The following is a 19,901-nucleotide window of genomic DNA, read 5'->3' on the forward strand; positions in this document are numbered from 1 at the left end:
TATTACATGAAATGTAGTACAACTTACAATTCTGACCACAATTTACAATTTGATCACTTGACACAAAGACCGAGGCAGTTGTTACAACTTGCATGTTTTGGTCTTTGCCTCTAGAGTTCCTGATTGGTTTAAATCCTTTTACCCAAAATGACCAAGGCCACTGCCTCATTCTTCTCTTTCTTCCTTTGGCTATTTACAATTTTAAATCTAGCAATTTTTGCAAGGCAACGTGCACAAATACAGAAATAATGCTTAATTTCAGTCTTTGAAAACATTGGTGCACTCAGATCAGACTGCTGATGAGACTGAGTGTGATAGACAATTTCTAGTAAGAATTTTAAAAAAGAAAAATGTGGATGAAGTTGAATCCATAGCTAACAGCACTGATAATACAGCATGCTTTTACATGAAGTACAAGAAGTAAAAGAAAGAGAACCATTCCTCCTAACAAACAGTAACCCAATTAATTAACAGTAACCCTCCTCCCAGCAAAGCTTCAACTCATGAAAACCCTCATTAAATTCACAGGTGAATCTGACTGCTTGGTTTTCACTTGTTAACCTCACATTGTCAGGCAAGCCACACTGAAGAAGGAACATAAAAAGAAATTAAGTACATAATACACAATTTATATTTTTCAATAATCAGGTACAGCTATTACTTTTGTAAGACTGTAATTAGAGGATTTATGTCACTAGATCTTACAATTCACAAAAAAACGCTTGTTCAAATTTCTCCTTAATTGATTAATGGCTTTCACAACACAAGCTTGGGAGGAAGATCAGATCCTCACCCTGAACACTTCTGCTCATTTACATATATAAGTCTCACACCCAGGACTTCCCTTCACGTATATCTAACATGCTCCCCCTGCCTCAGCACCCATGTAGCAGCTCCCTGGCTCATTCCTCACAAAAGTGAGGAGGGTTTGGACAGCCTTATACTTGTGGCTGGGCTGTCATTCCCTCAGCTAGGCCAGTCATCCCTCTGTTGTATTCTTAAGGACCTAACTACTAACTACTGAAATAGCATAAGGGGAGAGAAAAAAGACACAATCGTGAATTCAATAGAGGAGCTTGACCATGTAAATATTTTCTCACAAAACGTCAACTCAAATGTAAGGTACACTTTCATACAGTTAAAGGAAAGAGATTACTACATGAAACATTCTGACAATACTTTTTAAACATTGAAAAGAACAAGTGGATGATTTTAATAATCACTATTATAGTTCAAGTATAATGAGGTTGATGTTCTTTAGGGTTTTGTTGTCAAAGTCATACTTGTAATTTCCATATTTAAGACCTTGCTATTTGATAATAGTTGATAAAACTACTCTGAAGATGCAGATCTAAATTTGTAACAAGCAGAGGCACAAGAGTTTAAGAGATGCTTAATAAATTACGTTTCAGAATTTATTTTCAAGTAAATCTTAACATAATAAAGCTTTGTCAAACACCAGATTTTCCAGTTCACTGCAAGTCTTTCATACAACCAGCTGTTTAAATATATAATTAAATTAGAATGCTTTACGTACAACCAACTTATAGATAATAAACCAACGATAAAGCTGGTTGTACACAAATCCTGCAATGGAATGGATTGGGTGATCATTATTTGACTAATTCCAACAAAATATTTCTGCAAAACAGATATTAGCTCTTTGTCTAAAAAAACAGTTTTTATTCAATTCATATTATAGGTCTTAAAATCAGCCCTCTGTCATATAGCCTCGAAAGAAGCTATTTTATTTATGCTCACATTAATTAAAAACTAACACCCAAACCCCACCCCAACAAAAAGCCTGACACTCTAACAAGGCTTTCTTACATCCTTGCAATCACAGACCGAAGCCCAGAAAGCAAGAATCAGAGGGTCAGTCTCACTGGAATGAGTCCTGGCTACCTGTAATAACCCGTTGTCAAAATGTCAGGCTCTCACTGAAAAGTTAGTCAATATTAAAAGGTGGCCATACCAAGACCCTCCGCCTGACAAATTGCGGATGAAGAATCAAAATGCTTTTTGAAAAAAATGCAGAGCATGCCTCATTCCTCGAATTTTTGAACTGTCAGCTTGCTATCTCCCTTTCTCATGTGAGATACTACTAGAACGACCACTTCTTGAGGCAAAGAAAAAAAAACAGACAAGATGCTCCTAAACAGAAGAATTGAAGTACAGACACGGCATTCTATTCACGTTTTACATTTTCTTTTAAATCTATCACGTGTTTTTTAAGCATCCTTCTGAAAAATAAAATCACAGATTCTGCAAGGGAGTGAGATACTGTATGATGTAAAAGATCCACTGGTCAAAATTGTAACTAGCGAATTATACAAGCTAACGTACTGATTTTTACTTTTACATTGTGGAAACTGAATAAAACCATACATCACTCTCACTTCAATATGGGAAAGGTAAACATGCAAACATGCACCTGGAAAAATTCAAAGATTTCTCCACTCGATTCTCCTTTTATCCTGGGGGGAAGGCAGCTGAGATTTTTTTAGGGAAAAAATGTGAGACAGGTTACGGCAGCTCTCTCGTTAGTGAATCTGTGCATCTGCTTGTCTTAGGAACCTCTGAAATTCCTGATGCCTGCTGCCAAAATCACAGCTAAAAAAGAACTTGCATTACAACACCACACGCACACACACACACACCGATGTGTTATTACTCCACAGGAACAACTGGTACTGAAAGAGCTAAATCTGTCCACATTTCAGAAAGCAGCAAGCTTCCATCGCTGGGCTATCACATGCCAGTGGGTATAACTATAACAAGTAACTATAATAACTAATAAGTAGAACTGGAGTAGATACCTTACAAAGCAGAAGTCAGTGTCACTGAAAACTGTTTCAAAAATCTGAAAAATCAAAATACGTCCTATTTGCAGCCATAAAAAAAGATCTGAAACAGTGAGGCCTACATACAGTACTGTAACCTCTGACAATAGAAATGAAGGCACCTTCGTATCGTGCATGCATCACTTATTTAGAAGAAAGCATGTAAATCATTTTTAAATACTAGTGATAGACACTTTAGTGATATAAAAAATATTTTCCCGGTTTTCATAAGTTGTCTTGTACATGCTTTTGCAAGACATTTTTATTTGCAATTGCTTCATTAAATACCTCTATTTGTACACATTTTTGTTTGCTAATTCTACTGAAAGTCAACAATTCACTACCTAAAAACATCAGATGATCAACCATTTCATAAATGTGGTTAATCCTAAAGTCACTGCAGTGGATAACTGAATATCTTATTTTCCCTGAAGTAAGGTTAAAGTGCAGAAGAAATAAAAACATTGCCAAAAATACAGATCATTTCAAAACTCACTAAGCATCACGTAAGAGCCACATGATAAAAGAAAATCGAGAGATTTACAAGTCATTTTTACAATAAAGAAATATTAATAATAAGAATCAATTGTATAGTTGGCATAGAAAGTTTCTTCCCAATTACTTCATGGCCCAATAAATAGTTTGTCTGAAATACAGTAACATATTCCAAACGTTTCCTTGGCTAAGCCTATTTAATAATAACTGAATGAATTCCAGTTACAGTACATAATTATTTCAAGAAGTACAGAATTCAGCCCAATGAAAATCCATACAGGCCTTAAGAGAAAAGAGTACAGCTCTGCACAGCAGCAATGTAGCATTCATGAAGCCCTACTAAAGAAATCTAACACACAAATACAAGTTTGCTAGAGTTTTTAAAGGCTTACACTGAGCACAGAAATTACATTTTTTTATTTCTTGCCTTGTATCTTAGTAGACGACATACAGTATACACTTGATATAGCCTAGTAGCACAAGGGTATCTCATATTGAGTGAGAATGCCATATACCACATCTGGAAAGGAAAAATGGGAAACCTTGCTTGCAATTTTATAAATTAACTTTTCTATAGTCATAGACCACTCTATCATAAACTCTTTCTGCATTAGAAGAGAAAAGACAATAGAAATTTTGCAATATACACTTTTGAAATGGTAAACCTGTACTGTACCCAAGATCCATGGACAATGAGGTTTATTCTCCGCAGTAAAGTCTCAGCTGTATATAATGGAAAAGGATATGTAGCTCAATAAATCAACCATTTGCATGTAAAATAAAACTTAACCACAATATTCTGTTTATTTCCAATGAATCCTCTCAGACTCAGCCATATCTCAGAATACAGGTCCCTTAACTAAATCCACTTAACTAAATACCTGTCAAAAGAATTTAAATTTGAATTGAAGTGACAAGGGTTTTTTATACGGAAGTGTAGATTTGAAGCCTAGGTTTCTTTGAATGTTTCTTTTTTGTTGCAGACAAGTGCACCGTTTTTTACACAAATGGCTTAAAGCTCACAGAAATCTACCACAATGTTGCAGGGGCTCTTTCACCCCCACCCAACTTTTTTAAACTTCTAAAATAAAGGAGTAAATGAATGTATAAATTCATTCCTTCATTTTGACATTATGAGGTGCTTTGCCTATTTTTTTTATTTCCCAGAAGACAACAATGAAAGCTCAGAATTATTTCAGCATCGCACATTCAAGGACAATAGTTAAACAGTCACCCAGTAAAAAGGAGGAACATTTGTTTGTTTTTTCTCACTGATGAAGTGCTAAGCCCCACAACTAAACACAAAATGACACAAAGCCACTTCACGTTCAGCTCTTAACAGTCTACGTTCTGAAAGGTTTTGCTGTGCAAAGCTTTTTAAGCCTGCCTGACAAAAAGAGGTATTTGGTGCCAAAATGGGTTGCGGAGCTCTGAGAGTACTCTGTGAAGGATTTGGTCTGGCCTTTTTAAGCACCCAATAATTCAGTAATTACATTTCCCAAATAAACAAACAATCACATCTCAAACAGTACTGCTCTAATAGTTCTGCAAAAATAGAGACAGAAACGATACACTATTTATAGAGGAGTCACTCCATCTGCCAGTTACAACACGAGACAGAAAGCGACAGACATTGCTATGCGTACAGAGATCCGCTCTCACTGCACACCACACGAACGCTGTGAGGTGTGAGGTGACCTTTGGCCGGGTACCCATTGCCCCTCTGCCGACAGGAGTTAGCAGCTGCACGGCCAGCAGAGAGAAGATCTGAGACTGGCTTCAAGGTAAGAGGTTTAAAATCCTGATGCTGATCCACTAATCCCTGGTCAGCTCTCTTTTCCTGAATGAGTAACTGAGCAATAGGTGCAGCTTCATGAGTCATGTCAGCTCCAGTCCTGCTGCGAGTGCTAACAACTTCACACCTCCTGCGCGCCAAGGAACCCCCTTCGACAGCTAGCGTCCCATCATCCTCAACATGAGACCCCTACAAGGTCATACTCTGCCTTTGGACAACACTAATCTCAACCCTGCACTTTATCAAGCAGAAACCGCTGGGAAAAAGCTTAAGATATTCTGGGTCCTTCTACTCTTTTCATTCCACATTCCTGGCAGTTTGCAGAAACAATTCTATGGCGATCTTCTAACGAAATATTTTTGTTAAGAGATTAAAACCATTTTGTCTTACAAAATGTAGTTCTTTAGCTTTATAGATCTGTAGGGAAGAACAAACATCATTAATGACAAGAAACACCTGACAAGGATTGGTAATAGGCAGGTGATTAGCTAACAGATAGAAGAGCTAATAGATCAGCTACAATACTTCATATTTCATAGTTTACATTTACAGTACTTGTTGTGATTGCGTTTCTAAAGATAGAACTCAACTGTTATTAATGCAACTGAGTGAGTGAGACAATACTGGACCACTTCCTAAATGACACCAACATTATTTGACAATCTACCAATCAAATCACGTTGATCACACTGATCAAAACATTGCTAAATGACAAGGTTGGGGTCTTCTCTCTATAAATGAGCTGTATTAATAACAGGTAAGTTGCAAGCTGTTATAATGGTAGGAAACACTAGAGCAGACTTGAATAAAAACTTGAAGCTCATAACATGTATATATTTTAACCCCTGCCTGTCTCATACATCAAAGGCATTTTGTACTGTGGTATGTCTCACGTGTAATGCTGGAGAAATCAAAATGACTCCTAAATTCAAAACCTTGGTGAAAAAATTTTGAAAACACTGTACTGTTCCCAATACTGACATCACTACAAAAATACCTAAGCAACTCCAGAAGGAAGCGTCTCTCGTTCAAGCTACAGACGACCTCCCGAGTCGGCGCCCTGCGCCCGGCCGCAGCGCGGGCGCCCACGACCCTTTCACGGCCATCACAGCTCTGGCGAGCTGCTGGCCAGAGGGCGCGCCCCGCCCCGGCACGCTCACCTGGCCCAGGTCCATCGTGACGTTGACTTCGTTGTACTCCAGCCCGCTGGAGAGGGGGGGGCTCTGCCACCAGCGCTCTGTCCCGTCGATAGCGTTGCTCGCCGGGTGGGCGGTACTGGGGTCGTGGGAATTGCAGTAACCGCAGAACTGGCCCTGGAACAGGAGGCGCAGAGTTCTGATCACATTTCTGATCACTATCCACCGTGACAAACAATCATGCATCCATGAAACATGGATATACTGTACGTCTCCATTTGCAATAAATGGATCTCCAGCCTCACTCAAAGACCAGTAAGGTACAGTAGCATTCTCTCTGACTACGAGGCCAACAGGACAGTCAAAAATAACTACAGTTTTGTGTGTAAAGAAAGTGGGGTGGGAATTTAGAGGGCTCTTTGCTGTTTAAATGATAATATGCAATGATTGGATTGCACAGCAGTATCATTATTTCTGCATAAAACAGGTTACAAATTATTTGCACAAAATAAATAGGGCTCTCTGAGTGCAGATAATATGAGAATGGTTAATAGAATGTATGTGGCATTTATTCAAACTTTAAGTAAGACTTTTGCAGTATGCAACAATAAAGATTTTAATCTCCTTGTAACACAAATGCCAGCAGCCATATCACTCTGCAACTCACAACTGGCAACCCACTGAAGCTCAACAGGTGTGAGCCTAGCCTGTACCTGGAGGGGAGACTCCTGGGAAAAACTAAGGTTGCTGCTGGAAGAGGTATTAGTGGGGCCTGCAGGTGGCGCTCACCCTGCAGTCCATGTGGGTCCTAATGTCCCAGTATAGTGACGGGGACACTATACTGTAAACAGGCGCTGTCCTTCGGATGAGACGTAAAAGGTCCTGACACTCTGTGGTCATTAAAAATCCCAGGGTGTTTCTCGAAAAGAGTAGGGGTGTAACCCCAGCGTCCTGGCCAAATTTCCCATTGGCCATTACCAATCATGGCCCCCTAATAATCCCCCTCTATGAATTGACTTCATTACTCTGCTCTCCTACCCACTGATAGCTAGTGTGTGGGGAGCGTTCTGGTGCACTGTGGCTGCCGTCACATCATCCAGGTGGGGCTGCACACTGGTGGTGGTGGAGGGGAGTCCCCATTACCTGTAAAGCGCTTTGAGTGGAGTGTCCAGAAAAGCGCTATATAAGTATAAGCAATTATTATTATAATCAATAAAGAAACTAATATCTATATCAAATATCAATTGTACACAGCAAGTGTGTACCACTCACTATGGAGTAATGGCTAGAGCTTCCTCTCCTAATAAGTTGAAATTCAAATTATAGAAAAAAGCCCTAACAGTTCTTCAGAAATGACCACCTTTTGGCCATGAGCATTCAGTTGACAGGCGAGAGAGCTGGCAATTGATAACTGGTTGTAATTGTCAGGAGTCAACAAAGTCTCAGCTCCCACAGTGCAGAATCAGTACAATGCAGAAAGACTACTGTACCTCATCATGGGCTTTGGTACCTGTGAGACAAATAACCACAACCACCACACAATTCTTCTCTGAGTGTAACTGCGACTTTACAAAAATAACTTGAAAAATCAGCACAGTGGTTAATGGTATAACAGAACCTCACCACACTTTAGATATGGGGACTTGCCTCAAGTTATGCAGTATTTTAGAATGCACTGTATATCTTACCTACAAACTACAAAATAGAATTTAAGAGTGATAATTCATTTTGAGATAAATATTGGCAGCTGTAAATTGCCAACAGGTCTCTCTCCTCTCTGGGTTTTGCAAAATTGTAATGACTATATTTAGACAGTTGTAAAAAGCAAATAATACAATACTTTGAGACTTGAGGACTTTTAATTTTAATTCAATATGTCTGAGGAGGTTTATTTCAAATTGATGTAGCAGTGTAGCATTAGAATTTAATTTATAGCTATTTTTTCTTTAGGTATATAGGTTAGTAGATGCTTTTCAATGAACTCTTGTGAAGTTGGAATGGTTCAAACAGCTTTCTGGAGAGTTATGCACACAATAAGTAAAGGAATTTAAATGTTAAAACAAGACCTGTAAACCTAGTCTAAATTTTAAATATTTAAAGCTTCACCACATCCATGCTTATAACTGATAAAGTTGCAAGAACTGCAATAAACTTTCTAAAAAGTACTGAACCTTTGGATTTTAATGACCACTGTTATCATGTATTTGGTTATTTTAATAGTCAGAATATTACAAATATGCAAATCAGTTTCTCAAACAGGACCTCTATATAATAGATTTAGTACATTAGAATGCAGACAGATGTGCTTGTTCTAGAACTGCCTTTTACTGATATTTTAAGTAGCAATGAAGTTACCAATTGGTAAGTATTCAAATGAAAACTTTCTAAGCCTCTACATAATCTCTCAGTCTCAAAGTTTCTCATTTTAGAAAGATCCTGACTACATTTAACCGCGGGACAATGTTATCTCGCTAACCACTCTGTCAATGTATAAGTCATTGCAGGCAAATAAGAGTCGTGTTTTGCAGATAAATTGCTTTTCCTACAAACCATTCCCCAGTGAATAATGGTGTCGAAGCGCGCACTTGGTTGACATAACTTTACCTATTGGCACCTACTGTATCTGCGCACTGTACCGTATGTCCGATAAAAAAAAATAAAACTTGGGATGCATACCTCATTCATGAGGGGAAAAGAAGTATGAAAACGGTCAAACGTACAGTACATGCACAAAGTCGTTACCGGTGGAGAAATCGCCGCACGCTTTGAACGATACCTGTATCGTCTGGCTCGCCAGCCCCGCAGCTGGTCCCCCCACAAGCTTGCAGTAGAGCTCGGTCTTGGGCCTGCCAGCTTCATCCTCTCCGCAAGTCGCCGTGGCAGAGATCCGAGCCCCCTCCGCCAGGTTGAAGTACGGAGGGTGCAGACTGAACCCCGCCACTTCGTTCGCGGGGAGCTGAGCGCGCACGGAGTGGAGAAGAGCCAAAAATAGAGGGAAGAGCGGGGCGGCAGGTGTCGATCGCCTCGTCCTCCTCGCCATGTCTGACATGAACTTGATGTTCCCTTGACAGTGCTGGAGCCCCGAGCGCACCGCTCCGTTACCAGAGCTCCATTGAAGAGCAGCGCGCACACGCACACACACACACGCACGCCGCAGGGAGAGCGCTCGCCCTCCGAACCTCACATGCCCGTCCGGACGCACGAACCGGACCCGGGCGTTTGTGCGATTCGAGCCCAAGGACTGCGCCCCAGTCCGGAGCTTTAAAAGGTGCTTTTAAAATAGATTAGCTGTGGCGTCTTATCCACCTTCAAAGTGTCATCTCAGGAGTATCGGGTATCAGCGTTCATGCCTATGCGAGACCACGGGGCTGTGGTAAAGAAACTATATTCTGTCAGCTATTGAGGCGGACTGCTGTGTACCGCAGTGCCCCAACGCGCACACACACCTGGCGTTTGCGTCTGGACGCGTGTAAATGTTTATTCGGATGGGAAACACTTCAGGGTGTAAATTAGCTTTACTTTTGCAGAACCAGAAATCAGTGCACGCATGAAACGTCTTTCACAAAACATACTAAATAAAGACTTTGGGATAAAAATTTACTTGGTCATATTTTTATCATTAACTACTGAGGTTTACTTCCGTTACATCTAGTATTAAGAAAATGTTCATTATAATGGTTATTAATTGGTTTTGTTGAACAACAACGCGTGGTTGCCCTCACTGGTACTGTTCTGAGGCGATATAGTAAATGATTTTGAATCACCGTTTGACTTTACAGTAACCATTTTGACAACTGTATTGTAATTTAATTAGTAAATTAGTCACATTTTAGTCGTACTGTTATTTATTGCTAAAATTAATTTTATTATCAAATTTTTTTAGACTTGTTTTCTGTAAAAAAAACGTACTGTATGTAACAAGTCCTTAAATGCAAATAAAATATCAGAAATTATACTAGGCTTTTTCATTTTAAGGTTCTCCTTCACAAACACGAGAAAGATTAGTCAAATTGCTTTTATTTCCTTTCCCTCGAATTCTGTGAACAAGATAAGCCTTTGGATGGCTTATTCAGTTAAACTGTACTGAAACCATGCCAACTATTAAAATCTAATCTCGACAGAAGTAACATTTTCTCATGTTTCCTTGCATTAAGCTTTAATACTTCTCGTAGGTTTAAAGTTTCAGAAAACCTGGGTCTACGGGCTGCACTTCAGATACAGCGCAAATACCATCAATTTCAGACAAAAGCAATTTCTAAAATATATTGATTAGAGAAGAAGAGAATAAAAGAAGGCTCAATTTGGTTCATAAAATTATTTTATTCAGACCTTAAAGGTTATTTTGATGTTGATACATTTTGTCATCTTCCCAGTGACACCTTTCACTTCGGAGTTCAATATAATTTGACTTAATATGCTGCATTTTGAAATGCATTTCTTTATTTCTAGTGTGCGTTTATGTTTTAAGAGCACTGTTATAAGAAACTGAAACAGCAGTGTCCAGCAATAAATTATAATAATTCCAATGCACGACTTTTGCAATATATCAAAGAGCACCCTCTATCAAGCAAAGGGGGAATTTCACCCTGGTGCTTCAAAAAAGATCTTAAAATAATACAGAGCACAGAGAAGCCATTAATTCTGATCAGTGTCTTCGAAGATATCGTTTCATTTAAAAAGGTACAATTCAGAACAATGCTCACTTTTGAACTTGCTATAAATTTTGAGTCGGTTGTAACCTTAACAGATTAGTGATCAGTCCTGCTGCTGCACAGCTCTTGTGGTGATTCTAGGATGAGGTGCCACCTGTATGGAGGTTGGATGTTGTTTGTTCTGTATTGTGTGTGCTAAGATAAAGTCCCAGCTTCTGCCCTGTGCATTTGAGATGCTCCAGGTTGCAGGAAGACATAGCTTGTACTGATCGTGCATAGGTGGACACAAACAAAATTTTAGTTATGGGTGGAGACAACCTTACTCCTAATGAGTTCAGTTAACAATACAATACCTTACTACATCCTCTCACTTTGTTTTATGCTTTCATTTTTGCATTAATTTGCTATTTTAAATAACTATAAATTTAGATGTTCCCTATCAAAATGTGAAAGAACTGTAATTACCCCTATAACAATTAAAATGTAATACTACAAAACCAGTTGGTCATAAAATATCTGGTTTCAATGTGCTTTCCTTTTCACTACTGCATGCAGCTCTAGAGCATTTTGGCAAACAGACATAGTAATGTTTGTTTTACAGTTGATCATAGTATTAGAGAGGAAAACAATATTTTAGCAATTAAAAGTGGGAGACAGAAGAATGAATCATGATGATTAATGCAAATGTATGCGCAGTGTTGTAGAAAATGTTTACAGGTGGTTGAAAAAGAACTGGCAACTGTTCGCTTTAAACCTCCCTTTCTCCCTGACAAAGTCTGTAAATACAACATAACTGAATAAATATTATAGCATGTGAAACCCAATGTTTGCAGAACGAATAATGAGCTCCCTTGGAGTCCGGATTTGGATCACTGATATTGACGGAAGTGGTGTGTGTCAGCCAAAGGAAGGATCCTGATCTCTGTGGTCGGGGAAACAAGCTTCATCTGAAAAATCTGCAGTGGATAATTTAATATCGTTTTCACAGCTTTCATTTTCTGCTTTGCCAACTTACAAAAATAGCCTCGCCAAGATCACATAATTTTGTGTACCAGACTCTAAACTAAAAAAAATATCAAGTTGCCAGCCTTTTATTCTGCATGAACCATGACTTCACTCTCCTTCTTTGCAACATAAGATTATTTATGTTTAACCTACTGCAGTTATACAGATCTAGTAATATATTACTATATCCTAAAAATGCCTAATAATAGTGGCATGATAGTTTTATAAAAAAAATACATCTTCAAGTATTTTTTTAAAAGAACCTTGTCTGAAATGTCTTGTTTTTTCAACACTTTAATAAATAAATGCTTCATTAATGCTGCTGCTGTATCGACTCCTGCGGTGGTGCAGGTATCATAGTACCGGGTAGAGAGCGTAGCTTGAGATCCCACAGGCGTTGTTGTTATTCCTGATCATCCTCATGTAGCCATTCTCTCCCCAGCCAGTGCCCCAGCTGCAGAACAACAGAGGATCCCAAGAGTCAAGACTGGCCAGAGCTGCTGCAGGTCAACAGCAACGGAAAACCTTGCTGAACCCTCCTGCTCCACCTCATCTTCCCTTGTGCCCTCAGAAAGAGTAACGATCGTGCTGCATTTAGTGAAACTAAATTTAGGAGTACAAACTAGGTGATAAAGCCAGCAAATGATTTACAGGAAGTCTGTCAGGGATCCGTGAACTCTAACTCTTCTGTTCTACAAAAAACAAAATGATACACTAGCTAAACATGTTCAGGGAATCACCATCACTTTTAAGTTCCTGTAATCCAAAACACCTCTGTAGCTTCATTTACTCGTCAATGCAATACACTCTAATCTCTGTGGTGTCAAAACAATGGAAATAATTAACCATAATATATGGCTGCTTTATTTTGCCTCCCTGTACTCAGCACATGGCTAAATACCAAACAAGATGTCTTGTATGACAAACTATGGTATTTTCAATTTCTCTTACATCTCTCATAAAACCAGATAGAACACTTTGACCTCAGAGGCAGTATTTAGACGTTTCTGCACTGCTCATACCGGGTTCTCCTGCTGTGTCTGTGATTTCACGTCCCGGCACTGCTGGGAAGACTCTCTCCTCCGTACTGCTGAGGTTCTGTCCTTCAGAGCTCTCCTGCCCTCCTCTCCATACACCTACTCTCTGGGTTCTCATGGGTCTGGGTCCTCATGGGCTGATCCTGCTCTCCCACCATCTCACACTCAGCGTCTCTGAGTCACCCCTTCCTCCCCCCCATCAGAAATCTCCCCATTTCTTTTTCTCCTGTCTCCACCACCACCTCCTCCACTCCTCCTCTGCCAAGACATTCAGTGTCTCCCTTAATCCCCCCCCTCCTACCCCCAACACATTTCTGCTTCTGCAAACTCCTGCTTCCCTGGTGACTGACCTACAGTACTTCCGCCCCAGACCCTGGACCCTCCTGCCTTGACTGGTGTATCTGGCCTCCCTGAACACACAGTCTGCCCTCTCCACCTCATCCCCTTTCCCTCCTTTTCTCTTCCACACCTCCCTCATGCTATTGCACTACTCCAGTCCTCCCACTGGCTCCCTGTTGTGATTGTCCGAGTATCTGCCAATCAGTCGGGTGAGTCGCACTGTAGCATCAGACGCATGGGCTGGTATAAAATCCCCGACACTTGGTGAAGATAACAGGGAAGCCCAAACTAGCAAATGAGACACTTTGTCTTTCTTGTCTGACACAAAAGTTTGCTACTCTATATATTCAAGCTTCCTGGTGTTTAATAACTGAATATAATGCATCCTTTCTTGTACAGGGTGAAAACAAACATTATATGGCCCACCTGTTTTTAATGATCCAGTAGTCTTTACCTCCCTCGGATCCATAACCAACCAGCAGCACTGCATGGCTCAGGTTATTTGAGTCACAGTTGGGTTCTTCATAAATTCCTACAGGAAGAACAGTGAATGATTCCTGTTGTTCTCAGCATTGTACTGTATCCAGGGGTAGTTATATTGGAGTGGCTGTTACTGTTGCTGCCTTACAGCTCTTGATCTTGAGTTTAATTCCAGGGCACTTTCTATGTCTAGTTTGTACTGTATATTCTTGTCATGGCCTCCCACAACCCAGAGATCTGCCGTCTTAGTTAAATGGCCTCCCTAAATTGTCTCTTGTTTGTTTTTGAGTGAATGTGCCGTACAATGGGCTGGCATCCATATAATGGGCATATATCCAGGATGTATCCTCCTCTGCACACACTGCTTTGCATTAGGCTTTGAACCTCCACATCTCTGTTTTGGGTGAAGTGGCAATTAAAAATGAATGGATGAATCATTTCCTGATTACATCCGACTAGTAACCTCTCCTAGTAATCGTGTTCCCTGTACAGTATGTAACTGGGAAGATCAACTGGATTGATAAAGTTGGTAGTAGAGACTATGAAAAGCTCAAACGGAGGAATATGCTGAGTGTTATTAAAGATACAAATGGATTGCAAGTCCAGTAACTAAAATCCAATGTAACGCCCTTTCATGATAAATTACATTTGCATCATTCGGAATGCAGCTGTGTTTTCTATACCACCTTAACTTATGCATCTTAACCTATGGTGTCTGAAACAAACATTACAGAGGCTCCCACACAACTAAAGCGCAAGTAAAAGCACTTGTTCAGAACGGAGGATGAGGCTTGTACTCTAGATGCTGCAAGCTCAGGTTCAGGCCTGCTCTGTGTCATTAGCTGACTGTGCCGGCACTTCTGGATCACCACACTGCACCGACCCCTGGGAACTGCGGAAGGTCCAAACTCCTTCGCCATACTGGGTTCCGTAGAGGCGGTTAAAAACTTCAATTCCCAGACAGGATGCATAGAGCGTACTGTACCTGCCAGTTTCAGATTTAGAAGGGAGATTTAGTTCTATACGAATGTCTAAGCGCACGCAAGGCGGGCTGAGAACAGCGCCTGGGGGTGGGACTACGGGACTGCATATAGTGGGGCAGAGGCTGGGAGACGGGCTCTTCCCTTCGTGTGTGAGTGTGTGAGTGTGTGAGTGTGTGAGTGTCTTAGTGTAGGTGCAGTGCTGTAACCCCTGTCCCTGTGTGTGTACCTTTCCCTGGTTCTGGTTAATAAATGTGTTGTTCAACCCCTTTTCCCGAGTCCTAAGCCTGCTCCATTCCGTACTGAAGCCCGCAGTCGTTACAATATGATGCCAAACAAAGTACAAGTGTGCAGACACACTTCGTGTTGTTTTCTTGATTTCTGTCCCAAGAGCCTTTAGAAGCCACGGACAGGGATCGACCTCTAAGCGAGCTGCTGGATGTGGGGCAAGAGTCGACTGACTGATGACTTCCTGCTGCCTGACACACTGACAAGCTCCAGAACCACCACCGGTGAGAGGAGGCCTTAGACCCGAGTAGCTCACGTGATCGCAGGAAGCTAACTGGAACCGGAATTCCCCTTCGGAATGTCAAAGGGGAACTTCCTCCAGGACTCGCTCTACACAGGGAGCAAGACATCCCTGAGGGTTACATGCGTGAATCACTGAAGAATTCATCGAGGATGTCGACACGCGTGTGACAGCATTGTTTCGGTTTTTTTTTCAAAAATTATTTCGATTTTTAAAGTAGAAGAAACATCGCTTACTAATCCACATTCTAAAAAAGGTTTACTGACAGTAAGACCTAAAGCTTTTGCTTGTCTGTCAAGGTACACTTTAGCTATTTAAATAATAACATTGTATGGCTGCTTTACATGAAATTATTCATTTTAAAAGTGCTCCATCACACCAAAGTGTTTTAGTCCTGGTATAATACACATTGCGTTTAATGTGTGGAACCATACCTGAGTTGTAGAACATGAAACTGGGATTGTCTGCATCCACAGCGACTGTGATTGGCCCAATGGTTGCCACGGCGTCAGCCAGAGCCTGTTCGTCTCCAGCAGGAATAAATTTGTAGTCCTTGATTTTAACAATTGACTTTCTTTTGTCATAGGAACAAGGCTGGTTATCCTGGAAGCAGACGGAGGATGAAAATGTAAATATTGTTTACAGTTTTTTTTCCCCACCTGTATCCACAGCTAATTCACATGAACCTATACCACTCACGCTTGTGTAAGACTCTCGTCTTTCCAACCAAACTGAGCAAACAAGCTCCACACCAGCAAAAAGGCTTAGAAAATGTGAAGTTGTGTTAAAAACAAGATTGCCCATAAGAACAACAATTAAACGTATTTGTTCAATTATTTATAATTTAACTATTGTAAATCAGCAGATTTTCTTTGACTTTAAGATTATATACTGAATTATATCATATCATATCATAGTTGACATCACTTTCTGGGACAGGCACAGTGCCCAGTGGATCTTGTTGCATACACGTCCTGGAAGCGGACTGAATGCAGATCGATTAAATGCACTAGACGTGCATCTGAAGTCCCAGACAAGCTCCAAACCCACAGTAATCAAGATCCTGCCCTGGCTTTGGGAAGTTTTTCAGACCGAAAAAGGCACAACAGCACCTGCACTTTCCGCTGTGCTTAAAGAAATGCAGTCTGGGGAGGCAGCTTCTCATTTACTTTTACCGCAGAACCACAGAAAGTGTTCTCACTAGTGGCATCACTGTAGCAGTACTATCTTGCGTGACAGATACGCGCTACAAAGGGTTGTAGGACAACAGCACAGAGGATTATAGGATGTGATTGACCAACAATCGGTGAGATTCACACCATCCGCCATCACAATGAAGCCCAACCCATCATTCAGGATCCCAACCATCCTGGACACAGACTGTTCTCCCCCCTGCGCTCTGGCAAGCGGTACCGCACTGTTAAAGCACGGACCACTGGACTCAAGAACAGCTTCTACCCCACTGCAGTGCACATCCTCAACAGCTAACTGCAGGGCCTTAATATACTGTACATCGGCACTCTGCACTTTTTACATGGGCTACCTTTTTATTTTGGTCTCACTACTACATATTTATTGTTCCACAACGTATTTGTTTATTGTTCCTGTTATTATTTATTATGCTTGTAATCCACTGTCTACATTGTGTAGTCTGCTGTACTGTTTTACGTCCCGAGAGATCAGCATGATGAAGAATTCCAATCTCAGTGTACATATGGCAATAAGCTACTCTACTCTACTGTTTTATCACTCTGATAGAACTACTTGATCACTTTGTAACTGTTTTAGAACAGCTGATCACTCTGAAGAGCCCAGCGAGTGACATCCCTGAGACAGCGTCCCTGCCCTGAGCGCCCCCCCACCCCCCCATGTGCTCAGACTGCGCTCCGCAGTGACCCCGCTCCGCACCAGCGATGTGTAGGGGTAGGTGGCTTCAGACTGCAGCCCGTGTTTCACCACGTAGTCGTAGGCGTTGGCCATCCAGGCTCCGCTGCAGCCGTAGGTGCCGTAGGAGCGCGAGCAGTCCAGCAGGTTCTGCTCACTCAGGGACACCAGCTGGCCCGTCTTCTTGAACAGCTGGCCCTCGATAGCCCCTGTGGTGCTGAAGGCCCAGCAGGAGCCACAGAAACCCTGTGCAGGACAGATCATAGTTCATTTGCAATTTAGATATATGAACACAAGAAGAAATCTGCCTTGGTCTCTGTCTCAGTTTTCTCAGTGTGGTTAGTAAGATAAGAGATCATAGTCAGATAGAAACCTTCTGATGCTCATTATGAGTGGACCTGCAAACAATGCTGTCACTGCCTTTATATAGTCGGCTCATGTTTAATCAATCCATCAATCAATCAATCAATCAGGTAGACAACATTTTACTATGGTGAAATTTGAGGCATTGTGGTCAAATGTTTTTCTTTTGTCTGTTTTGTGGTCAAATTGTCTTTTGTCTGTTAACAACTGAAACACGTCACAGGTGACAATCCTGACTTCACACCAGAACTTAATTGTGCTACTACTGGTTTAATTGGACCTAAATAATTCATCCTTGAGTGATGAACAGCAAATGTACAAGCTCCAACCAGTCAAACTACTATAGAACCAAAATGTAATCCATTATTTTTTAATATCTGAGATATCTTAGAAGAAGAGGTTAATTTAACATTGAAAATAACAAGAAAAATGCATCCTGTTTCAGTGGCCTTATGCCTGAAGGAGACTCCACCACAGAAACATCTTCTTTCTTCTTGCTTATGAAGTAAGGTTTTCCATTGCAGCTCCCTACTAGAGCCACACTGCGATGCAGTTGTCCACATTTCCACCTGCTTTCCCACTTCTGTTTCATGTTGTAAGAGTCCGACATTCCATAACATGCCGTGGAATTTATTTTAATTTAGTTATATTACATTGCATTTCTGTTTTCAGACTTTTGTTCCAGCTCTAAGAAGGTTCAAAGAAAACGAGCAGGGTTATTACCTGGTCCTTTACACGAGTGACGTAGCCCATGGTTCTGTAGTCGATTCTAACAGCATTGAGTCTCTTAGCTGCAGCACGGAGCTTGAGGGCAGAATCCCTCTTACCAACCTTCCTTGGTTTGTTGTAAATGTTTGTTCCCTGCAGGATCTTGTACTCTTCTTTGGTCTAAAGATAAGACAAGTCAGTAAAGAACACGCTAGAGTAGCAACAGTGCTCCATATAGATGAGATGAAACTGTGAATATGACTGCCCTCTCCGTAGTGTTAGATTGACAGTTTGTCTAGGATTTGGAAAAAAAGGTCACAAAGAGTTTGCAAGTACAGTACTTTCTGCCACATTTTTAAAACTATGGGAAAGGTGGGAACTTGAACCAACAATTAAAACAGAAAACAAATCTCAATACTCACAAGGTCTCCATATTTGTTCATGGCCAGTTTAAATTTCTTATCGCCTTTCAGGTAGTTCTGGTTGTGCTCTTCAATTAGCTTCATGTTGTCTTCCCAAATGGCTTTCCTCTGACCTTCATCACTCTAAAATCACACAAGAGCACACCTTGAGAATCATCTCTCACCAGAATTGTTAAATCACTGTACAGAGAGCTGCTAAATCAAAATCAATGTAAATATACAGCCAGGGATCTGAGATCTGAGGATACCTGCGGCCAGGGAGGTTGCCTTTACCAGACACTGATGTTTTGGCCAATGAGTCTAAACAGTAGCCCAATATGAAGCATTGTCTGTACACAGCCATGGTATACTTTGACTCTATAAAATAAAATTATATAAAATGAACAGTAAACAAACTACTGTATTTAATCCATATGGGTTTCTTCTCAGCTGTCCATGTTTCGGCATATAAAAGCTAACCCAAACTATTCATCTGAACGTGTACATGTGGCTCAACACAGATCAAGTAGTGAGTTCAAGAACATGGGAACACTGTATATTAAATAGTCGTTTGTGACAGTTATATCATTAATTTAAATCATGCATCATATAGAATATATATACAGTATGTTACATAATTAAAAAAAACTGTCCTGTTTCTTATCTTAGTCTTTCAGCTCTGATTTCAGGCGTAGTCAGATATGTCTTGCAGTGTGTCCAAGAAATATTACATTCCCTTTACACTTTAAACTCAACCTGGCATTATATACTGTAAGTGCCATCACACTTTAATATTGTAAAATTGTTTACATAAGCTTTACAGAATAAAAATATCAATTTGCATGTTGTTTGTTTGCTTTTCCTCTAATGGCTCAGGGTATATGGATGTAAGAAGACCAGCCGAAAGGCTTAACTGCGTCATCACTTTTAGCGGAAGTGTGTGATGAATGCAAGCATACAGCTTTGTTTTCAGCGTATAATTAGATTTAATGCCATGGTTTTTCTTGTTTAAATTATACCGTTTACACTGAAGCACAAAAAAAACATGTTTGCTGACGTATTTACAGCGATCCATTTTCCAGGCTTCTGGGATGCGCCTGCATGTCTGATTACACTGTGCTTTCTCACCTTCTCGACGTAGGAAACACCAAAGCTTCTCTTCCACGCCTGCCATTCTAAATCTATTTCTTCTTCTGAGCAGAGCGCACGCTGGGTGGAGTGGCACAGAAGAGCCAGCAAAATAAGGGGCTTCAT

The 19,901-nt window shown here is 40.7% G+C and overlaps 2 protein-coding genes across 5 annotated transcripts in view; both read right to left on the minus strand.

Moving 5' to 3' along the window:
• LOC148831676 (laminin subunit alpha-3-like) overlaps nt 1-9,472 on the minus strand; it is a 124,833-nt gene extending 115,361 nt beyond the window's left edge. For all 4 annotated transcript variants that reach the window (XM_088918802.1, XM_088918801.1, XM_088918800.1 and 1 more), the window contains exons 1-2: nt 9,046-9,472; nt 6,294-6,446 (exon numbers count right to left, since the gene is read on the minus strand). In XM_088918802.1, coding sequence (XP_088774928.1) covers nt 6,294-6,446; nt 9,046-9,318 — 426 coding nt within the window. In that variant the 5' untranslated portion in view covers nt 9,319-9,472. The remainder of the gene's footprint in view (nt 1-6,293; nt 6,447-9,045) is intronic.
• Nucleotides 9,473-12,255: 2,783 nt separating this feature from the next.
• On the minus strand, nt 12,256-19,901 carry cts12 (cathepsin 12). The gene is made up of 7 exons (XM_088918804.1): nt 19,776-19,901; nt 18,669-18,791; nt 18,262-18,426; nt 17,200-17,421; nt 15,726-15,894; nt 13,729-13,834; nt 12,256-12,380 (listed from the first exon to the last, which is right to left on the minus strand). Exons 1-7 carry the CDS (start codon nt 19,899-19,901, stop codon nt 12,281-12,283), a joined length of 1,011 nt encoding a protein of 336 aa, XP_088774930.1. The 3' UTR covers nt 12,256-12,280.

This window comes from Atractosteus spatula, chromosome 6 (genome assembly GCF_055471065.1).
Source record: "Atractosteus spatula isolate fAtrSpa1 chromosome 6, fAtrSpa1.hap1, whole genome shotgun sequence".
In the NCBI taxonomy this organism is placed as follows: Eukaryota; Metazoa; Chordata; class Actinopteri; order Semionotiformes; family Lepisosteidae; genus Atractosteus; species Atractosteus spatula.

What these genes read in the sequence shown, in the direction of transcription:
- cts12 (XM_088918804.1), bottom strand. Translation starts at nt 19,901, where the DNA reads ATGAAGCCCCTTATTTTGCTGGCTCTTCTGTGCCACTCCACCCAGCGT. An exon ending in CCTACCCCTACACATCGCTG is followed by an intron (nt 15,895 to 17,199) that starts GTGCGGAGCGGG and finishes GTCTGCTTCCAG; the next exon opens with GATAACCAGCCTTGTTCCTA. An exon ending in TACTGGATCATTAAAAACAG is followed by an intron (nt 12,381 to 13,728) that starts GTGGGCCATATA and finishes GTTGTTCTGCAG; the next exon opens with CTGGGGCACTGGCTGGGGAG.